This window comes from Chinchilla lanigera, unplaced genomic scaffold (genome assembly GCF_000276665.1).
Source record: "Chinchilla lanigera isolate Chin_1 unplaced genomic scaffold, ChiLan1.0 scaffold00131, whole genome shotgun sequence".
In the NCBI taxonomy this organism is placed as follows: domain Eukaryota; kingdom Metazoa; phylum Chordata; class Mammalia; order Rodentia; family Chinchillidae; genus Chinchilla; species Chinchilla lanigera.
Window position 1 is genome coordinate 1,030,902 of NW_004955532.1, and position 10,725 is coordinate 1,041,626.

The following is a 10,725-nucleotide window of genomic DNA, read 5'->3' on the forward strand; positions in this document are numbered from 1 at the left end:
TCCGGTACCGGGAACCGAACTCACGACCTTGCGCTTGCCAGGCAGGCGCTTTGCCGCTGAGCTAAATCCCCAGCCCCTATTGGTACATTTTAAATATACATACTGATCACATGCATCATAGAGAGTTTGTACCCATACATGATATAACTTGGTTCTCTTTTTCCCATTCCCCTACTCTCCCTTTAAGCCTTCTCCCCTCCCCATGTACAAAAGCTTTGTTTCCATTTTTTCCTTCTTTTTTTTTTTTGGTTTTTCTCCGGAACCGGGAACCGAACTCACGACCTTCCGCTTGCCAGGCAGGCGCTTTTGCCGCTGAGCTAAAACCTCACCCCCCATTTTTTCCTTCTTTTCTCACTTTACTTTCCCCTTTCCTTTCCCCTCTCCCCGCTCTCTTGTTCCCCTCCTCCTTTGAACATTTTGTTCCTGTTTTACAATACCTAATATACATTTTGGTCCTTATTTACACTTTTGGTTTCTCACAGCAGAGAAACAATGCAGTATTTATACATGTGTGTCCGATTTATTTCACTTAAGAGTATGGTCTCAAGGTGCATCCATTTACCTAGGAATGGCTCAAGCTTATCCTTCTTTATGGCTGAGGAGTACTCCATTGTATAAAAAACCCACATCTTCTTTATCCATTCACGGCTGGTGGGCATTTGGGTTGTTTCCAAGATTTGACTATTACAAACTGTGCTGCTGTAATCATGCATGTGCATATATCGCTGTGGTATGATGCTTTTAATTCTTTCTGGAAGATACCCAGAAGGGGAATAGCTGGGTCGAAAGGAAGCTCTAGTCCTAGTTTTTTGAAAAATACCCACACTGATTTCCACGTGGTTGCACCAGTGTGCACTCCCACCAACAGTGGAGGAGGGCTCCTTTTTCTCCACAGCCCTGCCAGCATTTGTTATTAGTGGATTTCTTGATAATAGCCATTCTTTCCGAGGTGAGATGGAATTTCAGCATTGTTTTAATTTGCATCTCTTGAGTGACCAGTGATGTTGAACATTTTCTCATCTATTTATTTGCTGTTTGTATTTCTTCCTCTGAGAAGTGGGTATTCATCTCAGATGCCCATTTGTGGATTGGGTCTTTAAATTTGGGGGAGTGGTCTGATATTTTTGAGTTCTTTATCTGTTCTTGATTTCTGTTTTAATATTTGGATCTTTGGGGCTGGGGATATAGCTCAGCAGCATAAGCGCCTGCCTGGCAAGTGCAAGTTCCTGAGTTCAATTCCCAGTACCAAAAAAAAAAGAAGAAAAATTATGCCAGGTGTGGTGGTGCACGCCTGTAATCCCAGCACTTGGGAGGCTGAGGCAGAAGGATCGTTGCAAGCTTGAGGCTAGCCTGAACTGCATAGTGAGTCCCTATCTCAAAAAGACGAAAAATAAAAAATTTAAAAAAAAATTGGATCTTTGATCCATTTTAACTTTAATTTACTGAATTCTGAAAGCTATGAGTCTAGTTTCAATCTTCAACATGTACAAAGTCAGTTTTTCCAGTACTGTTTACTAAAGAGACGATCTTTCTTCCAGTGAATGTGTTTGGCACCTTTGTGAAAGATAAGGTGGCTAAGTATGTCTGGAGTAGTTTCTGCATCTTCTAATCTGTTCCGTTAATCCTCAGGTCTAATTTTTTTTTTTCCCCCAGTATCATGCTGTTTTTAATCATAGTAGCTTTGTAGTATAGTTTCAACTCTGGGGTTGTGATACCCCTGCCGTGCCTTTTTTTTTTTTTTTTTTTTTTTGTCTTTTTGAGACAAGGTCTTGCTATGCGGTTCAGGCTGGCCTTGTGCTCACTTTGTAGCCTAGGCTGGTCTCAAGCTTGCAGTGGTCCTCCTGCCTCAGCCTCCAGAGTGCTGGGATTACAGGCATGCGCCACCACACCTGGCTCTGCCTTGCCTTTGTTGTCCAAAATTGCCTTTGCTCTTCTAAGTCTCTTTGGTTTCAAATGAATTTTAGGATTGTGTTCTCTAATTCTGTGAGATGTGCTGTTAGAATTTTGATCAGAATTGCATTAAATCTGTATAACAGTTTTGGAAGTATGGCTGTTTTCACTATATTGGTTCTTCCTACCCAGGAGCAAAGGGTATCATTCATTCCGTCTTCTGATATCCTCTTCAGTCTCCTTTTTTTCAGAGTACTGTAGTTTTCAATGTAGAGGTCTTTTACATCCTTTGTTAGACTGATTCCTAAGTATTTCAATTTTTTGGATACTATTGTGAAAGGTGTTGTTTCCCTAATTTCTCTCTCAGTGAGTTTGTTATTTGTGTACAGGAATGCTATTGATTTTGGAGTGTTGACTTTGTATCCAGCTATGCTACTGAACTTGCTTATTAAATCTGGAAGTCTTTCTAGAGTTTTTGGGGTCTTCTATGTAGGGTATCATGTCATCCACAAATAATGATTATTTAACTTCTTCCTTTCCTATCATGAGTTTTTATTTCTTTTTCTTGTCTAATTGCTCTGGCCAAAGTTTCCAGAACTATATTGAATAAGAGTGTTGACAGTGGACATTGATGTTGGTTTGTTTAACATTTTTATATCTTCTTGATTCAGCTCAGTAAGTCATATATATCTAGGAATCTGTCCATTTTTTCTGCATTTTCCATTTTATTTAAATACAAATTCTCATGTTGGGCATGGTGGCACACGCCTGTAATCCCAGCACTCAGGCGGCTGAGGCAGGAGGATCATTGCAAGTTTGAAACCAGCGTGAGCTACAAAGTGAGCTCAAGGCCATTCTGAACTGCATAGCAAGACTCTGTCTCAAAAAGACAAAAATAAATAAATAAATACATACATACATACATACAAGATCTCAAAGTAGGTATAAATGGTCTTCTGGATTTCTACTGGATCAGTTGTGGTTTCACCTGTTGCATTCCTAAATGCATGGATGAGCCTGAACCTGAGCTCACTATGTAGCCCAGGCTGGTCTTGAACTCACAACGATCCTCCTACCTCAGCCTCCCAAGAGCTGGGATTACAGGGGTGTGCCACCACGCCTGGCTTCCTTTGCATTTACTTAAGCATGTTCCGTGAGCTAGTATGTGATCTTTTTTGGAGAATGTCCCATGTGCAGCCACAATGTGTATTGTGATGTTGTGCAGGGGGACACTCTGTAGACATCTACTAAGTCCATTTGTTCAAGTTTGGTTCAGTTCTAATGTTTCATTGTTGACTTTTTTTTTGGTGGTGCTCTGTTTTTTGTTGTTGTTGTTTTGGTTCTGGGAACTGAACTCACAACCTTACACTTGCCAGGTGGGTGCTCTGCCGCTGAGCTGCATCCCCAGCTCAGATCCCACATCTGGTGCTGTGTATTAAATCCAGAGTCTCATGCATGCTAAACCTATCCCAGAGCTATAGACTGAGCCCATAGCTACAATTTTTAAAATTTATTTATTTATGTATGTATTTAGTGTCTGACAGGCTCTATTGTTCAGGCTGGCCTTGAACTCACTGTGTACCCCAGACAGGCCTCAAACTCATGGAGATTCTTCTGCCTCAGCTTCCGGAGTGCTGGGATAACACCCGGCAGCTACAATTCTTACACTCTATGCATTTGGCCGAGTGTGGTGGCACACACTTGTAATCGCAGCTTTCTAGAAGCCTGGGGCGGGAGGATCAAAAGATCAAACCTACCATGGGCAATTTAGTGACCCAATAAGACCCTGTCTCAAAATAAAAGATAAAGAAAGGTGAAAGTGTTGAAGCTACACCTCAGTGAAAAGGCCTTGGGTTCAGTTCTCAGTACAGAAAAAAAGTCATTGATGAAGGACACAGAAAGTTGCAGTGGGAAAGCAAGTCCAGCTGGGTCGGATGTGGTGGCACACGCCTGTAATCCCAGCACTAGGCAGGCTGAGGCAGGAGGAGCACTGCAAGTTCAAGGTCAGCCTGGATTACACAGTGAGTTCAAGACCAGCCTGAACTACATAAGGAGACCCTGTTTCCAAACAAAACAAGTCCAACTGCACCTCAGACCAAGGATTTTCTGAGGGTCAAGCTGTGGGACGTTGCATCTTGATACATACGTCGGTAGACAACATACTGAGAAGTCTCACTACCCTGCCTCTTCTTAGGGGGTCCTCAGACTCAGCTGAGCAGTTCTGATGTGGCTCTTTGGCTCTGTCTAGGTGAGGGGCCTGATGTCCTGGTGTACAGCTTGGACTTCGGTGGGCATCTTCGGATGATGAAGAGAGTGCAGAACCTGCTTGGCCACTATCTTATCCATGGGTTCCGTGTTCGGCCAGAGCCCAATGGAGACCTGGACTCAGAGGCCATGATAGCTGTGTTTGGAAGCAAGGGACTCCGCATCGTGAAGATTAGCTGGGGTCAGAACCGCTTCCGGGAGCTCTGGCGCTCTGGCCTGTGGAGCATGTCCGACTGGATCTGGGACGTGCGCTGGCTTGAAGGCAATGTGGCCCTGGCCCTGGGTCACAACTCAGTGCTGCTCTATGACCCCGTGGTAGGGTGCATGCTGCAGGATGTGCCCTGTACCGACAGGTGCACCCTGTCCTCGGCCTGCCTGATCGGAGACACCTGGAAGGAGCTAACCATTGTGGCAGGCGCCATTTCCAACCAGCTCCTAGTCTGGTACCCAGCAGCTGCCCTGACAGACGACAAGCCTGTGGCACCCGACCGACGGGTCAGCGGGCATGTGGGCGTCATCTTCAGCATGTCCTACCTGGAAAGCAAGGGCTTGCTGGCAACGGCTTCAGAAGACCGAAGTGTTCGCATCTGGAAAGTTGGTGATCTGCGGGTACCTGGGGGTCGGGTGCAGAATATTGGGCACTGCTTCGGGCACAGCGCCCGTGTGTGGCAGGTGAAGCTGCTAGAGAATTACCTTATCAGTGCAGGGGAGGACTGTGTCTGCTTGGTGTGGAGTCACGAAGGTGAGATCCTCCACGCCTTTCGGGGCCACCAGGGCCGCGGGATCCGGGCCTTGGCTGCTCATGAGAGGCAGGCCTGGGTTATCACCGGGGGTGATGACTCAGGCATTCGGCTGTGGCACCTGGCAGGGCGTGGCTGCCCGGGACTAGGGGTCTCAGCTCTGTGCTTTAAGTCCCCTGCCAGGCCAGGCACCCTCAAAGCCGTGACACTGGCTGGCTCCTGGCGACTGCTGGCAGTGACTGACACAGGCGTCCTGTACCTCTATGACCTTGAGGTCAAGTGTTGGGAGCAGCTGCTGGAGGATAAGCATTTCCAGTCTTACTGCCTGCTGGAGGCAGCTCCTGGTCCCGAAGGCTTTGGACTGTGCGCCATGGCTAATGGGGAGGGTTGTGTCAAGGTTGTCCCCATCAACACTCCCTCTGCTGCCGTGGACCATGCCCTGTTCCCGGGGAAGGTCCAGAGCCTGAGCTGGGCCCTGCGTGGCTACGAGGAGCTCCTGTTGCTGGCCTCTGGCCCTGGTGGCGTGATGGCTTGCCTGGAGGTCTCAGCTGCACCCTCTGGCAAGGCCATCTTTGTCACAGAACGTTGCCGGTACCTGCTGCCCCCTAGCAAGCAGAGATGGCACACATGCAGTGCCTTTGTGCCCCCAGGTGACTTCCTGGTGTGTGGAGACCGCCGAGGCTCTGTGCTGCTATTCCCTTCCAGGCCAGGAGTGCTCCAGGACCCTGGGCTGGGAGGCAAGGCTGAGGCTGCATTGCCGGCTCTGGAAGCGGGTGCTGGTACTGGTGGGGGCAGCAGTGCTGTGGTTGAGTGGAGCCCTGTGTCTGCCCTCCATTCTCTGCATGGGAAACAGGGCGTGACCTCAGTCACCTGCCATGCTGGGTACGTGTACACCACAGGGCGGGACGGCGCCTACTACCAGCTCTTGGTGCGAGGCGGCCAGCTCCACCCAGTCCTGCGGCAGAAGGCCTGTCGGGGCATGAACTGGGTGGCTGGGCTTCACATGGTGCCTGATGGGAGCATGGTGATCCTGGGCTTCCATGCCAATGAGTTCGTGGTGTGGAGCCCCCGGTCACATGAGAAGCTGCACGTTGTCAGCTGTGGCGGAGGGCACCGTTCCTGGGCCTTCTCCGATACCGAAGCAGCCATGGCCTTTGCCTACCTCAAGGATGGGGATGTCATGCTGTACCAGGCTCTGGGTGGCTGTACCCGGCCACACGTGATCCTCCGCGAGGGTCTGCATGGCCGGGAGATCACCTGCGTAAAACGCGTGGGTGCCGTGGCCATGGCGCCTGAGTTTGAAGTGCCCTGCTTGGAGCAGCCTGACTACCTGGAGCCTGGAAGTGAGGGGCCCGGCCTGACCGACATCCTGATCACCTGCAGCGAGGACACTACTGTGTGCGTGCTGGCGCTCCCCACCACCACGGGCTCGGCCCATGCCCTCACAGCTGTCTGCAACCATCTCTCTTCCGTGCGGGCTGTGGCTGTGTGGGGACTCAGCGCCCCGGGCGGCCCTCGTGAGCCCCAGCCAGGTCTCACTGCCAACATAGTGTCCGCAGGGGGCCGAGCAGAGATGCACTGCTTCAGCATCATGGTCAGTCCCGACCCCGGCACCCCAAGCGGCCTTGCCTGCCACGTCATGCACCTCTCATCCCACCGCCTCGATGAGTGCTGGGACCGGCAGCGCAATCGGCATCGGGTGGTCAAGGTGGACCCTGAGACCAGGTAACGCGTGCTCCCAGGCCGGGGCGCGAGGTGGGATCACTGCGGGCGGGCGGCCCCCGTTTACAGGCTGCCCTGACAGCTCTGCCCTCTTAGGTACATGTCCCTGGCTGTCTGTGAGCTGGACGGGCCCGGCCTTGGCCCCCTTGTGGCCGCAGCCTGTAGTGACGGGGCAGTGAGGTAAGCGGACTGGAGCCCCGGGGCTGGAGACGGGGTGCTGAGTGATGCAGGAGTTCTGAGCGGGCTTCCTCTGGCCCCCAGGCTCTTTGTCTTGCAGGACTCTGGGCGAATTCTGAAGCTCTTTGCTGAAACTTTCCACCATAAGCGCTGTGTCCTCAAGGTCCACTCGTTTACCCACGAGGCACCCAGCCAGCGGCGGTGAGGGGGCAGAAAGGGGCTGGGCCGTGGTCCTGCCCGGGTGGGCGGGGGCTCCTGCTCTCCACCGCTCTTAATCACTTCTCCACCCCGCCCCCAGGCGGCTGTTCTTGTGCAGTGCAGCTACTGACGGCAGCCTGGCCTTCTGGGACCTTACCACTGTGCTGGACCACGGCTCTGCTCTCCTGGAGCCCCCGGCAGAGCCTGGCCTTCCCTCCCGTGCGTACCCAGGGTGCGTCCGGGGCTGCCCCTCTTTGCCCTCACACACAAGGGCCCTAAAGGCCATCTTTTTCCTCTAGGGCTGGGCACTCCCTGCATGACACTCCAGGCCCACAGCTGTGGCGTCAACAGTCTGCACACCCTGCCCACACGTGAGGGCCACCACCTTGTGGCCAGTGGCAGCGAGGACGGCTCCCTCCATGTCTTTGTGCTAGCTGTGGAGACCCCAGAGCTGGAAGAAGCTGTGGGTGAGCCTGCGCTGGTGCCCCAGTTGCGTGTGCTAGAAGAATACTCTGTCCCCTGCGCACACGCTGCCCACGTGACAGGCCTCAAGATCCTGAGCCCCAGCCTCATGGTCTCGGCCTCCATTGACCAGCGGCTGACGTTCTGGCGCCTGGGGCACGGCGAGCCCGCCTTCCTGAACAGCACGGTGTACCACGTGCCCGACGTGGCCGACATGGACTGCTGGGCTGTGAGCCCCGAGTTTGGCCACCGCTGTGCTCTTGCAGGCCAAGGGCTCGAGGTTTACAACTGGTATGACTGAGGCGTCCCACGGCGGCCGGAGTGCTGGGTACGGGGCCTGCGCGCGGGCAGTGGAAGGGGCCGACTGTCTGCGCCTGTACCCAGCGTGTCTCTCGGGGAGGCGGCGGTGGCCGTGGGTCCCTGACCCCGGAGCAGGACTCGAGGTGAGTAGAGTGCTGCCTGGGTAGACGGAGGGGACACCCTGCTCCCCAAGGCCGGACACAACTGTAACAGAAGCCATTTATTTCGGTTCCAGGGTGCTAACGCGTGTGGGTCTGGTTTTCTCGTCCTAGTTGATTTCGTAAACGTTCCTAGTTATTGGGCTCTCTGTGGCCTCAGACGTGGCTCAGTGGAGGGAGGCCCAGCATAGCCAGGCCCGCGTGGAGCACCTCCCGGACGGCCCTCAGGAGCTGCAGGCGGGCGAACATCTGACCAAAGAGGTGTGGCCGAGGCTCCTGAAGGAGAAGGGACCTACTCGTCTCAGCCTCTGCTTCCCCTGCCCTCACCCCGCCCCCCCATAGCCCCTTCTGCTGTGTACTCACCCCTAGGACGTGCACCCGGTTGTAGTACGAACTGAAGTCCATGCTGAGCTGTACCAGGAACTTGCATACCTAGAGACAGAGACGGAGTCACTGGCTGTGTCTCTGGCCCGGAGTAAATGTGCTGTGTCTGTCTGGTGTCCTGAGACTCACTGTCTCTGTGCGCGCACCGATGTGCCGCCCCGGGCCGGCGCAGGCCAGGCCTGCCGTCTGGCTCAGCAGGTCCGGGAAGGGAAGGACGCTATTGAAGAGCAGCAGCCACTCGCCCTGCAGGGGACAGGGGTGCTGGGAGGGGGAGTCCACGCCTCCGGCTGTGCCAGCTCCCCAGGAGCGGCGCTCACCTCATCGCGCAGCAGCGAGAAGTCCAGGCTCTCCACAGCCGGAAAAGCGGGGTACAGACCTTGTTCCACGTTGCGCTCGTAACCCTCAAAGAGCGTGGCAAGACGGGCGCAGTTGTACATGACGAAGACGCCGCTCTTCGTGCCCTTTGTGGAGATGCTGCTGTCCCCGAGGACGAGCTGGGGAATGCAGGCGGCGCTTCAGAGAGGGCAGCCCGCCCTGCCGCCCCACCCTCCGTCCTGGCAGTGCCCGGGCCCACCTGACCCTGGGGGGCTGTGCTCAGCATCTCAAACTTGATGGTGGCCACAGTGAGAACCTCTAAGGTCTCCGTCCACGCCGGGTCTGGGTGAGTACATATCATCAGTCTCTGCACACGAGGAGCAAGAAGCAGGGGTGCAAATCACCTGCCCCCACTCCAGCGCGCAGCCGGGGTCTCCCAGGCGCACCTTGGGCCGGACTGCCACCGTGCTTCAGTGCTGAGGCGGTGCACACCTGCGCGTGCCGGAGCCTGCATTTGTGAAGAGAGCCAGCGGGCAGAGTCCCAGCACAGACCCCCGCCCCGTCTCATCTACCCTGGCTGGGGTGGCCTTCTAGCCACACTCACTCGTAGTACTCCAGGGCGCTCAGGGTGCCGGGTGCAGCAGCGGCTTTCACTGGGCCACAGACCAGGTGCTTCTGTGGAAGACGGGGTGTGTGTGTGTGTGTGTGTGTGTGTGTCAACTCGTTGCCCTGTAGCTTTTTTTTTTTTCCTGGTACCAGGAATCAAACTCACGACCTTGTGCTTGCCAGGCAGGCACTGTGCCACTGAGCTAAATCCCCAGCCCCTGCCCTGTAGCCTTAATATCCCAAGAAACTCAAACCTGCTGCCTCTACTCCACAGGCTTGGTGCCCTGCAGGCCCTGCCCTTCAAAACACTATTCTTTAGACCTGGTCTAGGGCTTTGTACGTGCTGGGCGTGCCAGTGCAGTAATTCAGTCTCCTGTAAGGCCAAGTGTCAGTTTCTGGATCCACCAACTAACGGCCTTTTCTCAAGTTTTGAAGGAGGGCCCTCCGAGGTTAGGGAGCTCCACCATCAATAATAACCCACCTGCCTTCGAGGAGCCTGGTCGTCCAATTTCCACCAAAGCAGGTCCAACTTTTGTTGCCGGAATTCCTCTTCACAGCTCACCAGGTGCACAACCATGCAGCTGTCTGCATCAGAATTTGGGGCCCCGGCCTTGTGAGGGAAGAGGATGGTCACTGCAGAGATGCAGGCTCTCTGCTTTGCTAAAGGCCTGCAGGGCTGGGAGTCACTAACCAGGCCTGGGTAGGTGCCCTCGGGCCAATGCCGAACGGCCTCTTGCAGCTCAGCTAGCGCAGACAGCAGATCCTCTGTCACTGCAGAGAGAACACAGATACTGAGGCTGCCCGGGTGGGCAGAGGTACCCCCCTGTTCCGCTCTGCTCGGCCCCAAGTCCCACCCAGGCACTTGTCCACGTTGGGGTCATAGCCAGCCCCGTGGCCCTGTTCTTCCACCAGCTCCTTCAGGCCCAGTCTGCCCAGGACACCGGGGGGCAGTGTCTCCTGGTCATGAGCAGAGGTGAGCTTCGCAAGCACAAGGTTTCTTAGGGTTTCGGCCGACGCGCTCTGCGAGGCAGTGGGCCAGTTCACTCGCAGTTTCTGCAGGAAGGTTGACATGTGCGGGTCCTGCACTGCAGGAACTAAGCGCACACACACCCTGTAAAGTGAGGGGATGGCCTCAGCCCGTGCAGCAGCTCCGCGCTGCCAACCTCTGCGCCTGCCCACGAGGTCCCGCCCCTTCCCACCTAGGCCTCGGCCAGCGCTTACCCTTGACTGCGCAGAGCTCGCGCCAGGTGATCCGCCACGACCACGGCCCGCAGCTGGCTCAGGTGGAGCGCGCCAGGGCTGCGGCGCAGCGCAGGGCAGTGCAGGAGGACGCGCGGGCCTGGCGAGGCCCGTCTGCCCGGCGTGGCGTAGGAGGCCACGGCGCCGAGGACGCGCTCGAAGACGGCAGGCCGCTGAAGCTGCAGCGACAAGCCCGCGGGTGTCCGCGTGCAGCGCAGCACCGGGGCCACCCCGGGGCCCTGCAAGCCAGTGAGGGCATGGAGCACACG

At 55.0% G+C, this 10,725-nt stretch overlaps 2 protein-coding genes across 3 annotated transcripts in view; one reads left to right on the forward strand and one right to left on the reverse strand.

Moving 5' to 3' along the window:
* Positions 1 to 8,119, forward strand: part of Wdr6 (WD repeat domain 6) — a 9,164-nt gene extending 1,045 nt beyond the window's left edge. The window contains exons 2-7 of one of the 2 annotated variants that reach the window (XM_005410186.2): positions 4,139 to 6,620; positions 6,714 to 6,797; positions 6,879 to 6,995; positions 7,093 to 7,211; positions 7,292 to 7,897; positions 8,027 to 8,119. In XM_005410186.2, coding sequence (XP_005410243.1) covers positions 4,139 to 6,620; positions 6,714 to 6,797; positions 6,879 to 6,995; positions 7,093 to 7,211; positions 7,292 to 7,755 — 3,266 coding nt within the window. In that variant the 3' untranslated portion in view covers positions 7,756 to 7,897; positions 8,027 to 8,119. Of the gene's footprint in view, positions 1 to 4,138; positions 6,621 to 6,713; positions 6,798 to 6,878; positions 6,996 to 7,092; positions 7,212 to 7,291; positions 7,898 to 7,989 lie in introns of both variants that reach the window. The other variant, XM_013507579.1, reaches the window with a different exon arrangement.
* The window catches only part of Dalrd3 (DALR anticodon binding domain containing 3), a 3,502-nt gene continuing 736 nt past the window's right edge, over positions 7,960 to 10,725 (reverse strand). The window contains exons 2-12 of the mRNA XM_005410183.2: positions 10,439 to 10,725; positions 10,072 to 10,328; positions 9,909 to 9,988; positions 9,699 to 9,827; positions 9,216 to 9,286; positions 9,058 to 9,119; positions 8,871 to 8,953; positions 8,614 to 8,790; positions 8,426 to 8,539; positions 8,276 to 8,344; positions 7,960 to 8,188 (exon numbers count right to left, since the gene is read on the reverse strand). The exon at positions 10,439 to 10,725 is cut by the window's right edge and continues 7 nt beyond it. Of these exons, the coding sequence (XP_005410240.1) occupies positions 8,069 to 8,188; positions 8,276 to 8,344; positions 8,426 to 8,539; positions 8,614 to 8,790; positions 8,871 to 8,953; positions 9,058 to 9,119; positions 9,216 to 9,286; positions 9,699 to 9,827; positions 9,909 to 9,988; positions 10,072 to 10,328; positions 10,439 to 10,725 (1,449 nt within the window). The 3' untranslated portion in view covers positions 7,960 to 8,068. The remainder of the gene's footprint in view (positions 8,189 to 8,275; positions 8,345 to 8,425; positions 8,540 to 8,613; positions 8,791 to 8,870; positions 8,954 to 9,057; positions 9,120 to 9,215; positions 9,287 to 9,698; positions 9,828 to 9,908; positions 9,989 to 10,071; positions 10,329 to 10,438) is intronic.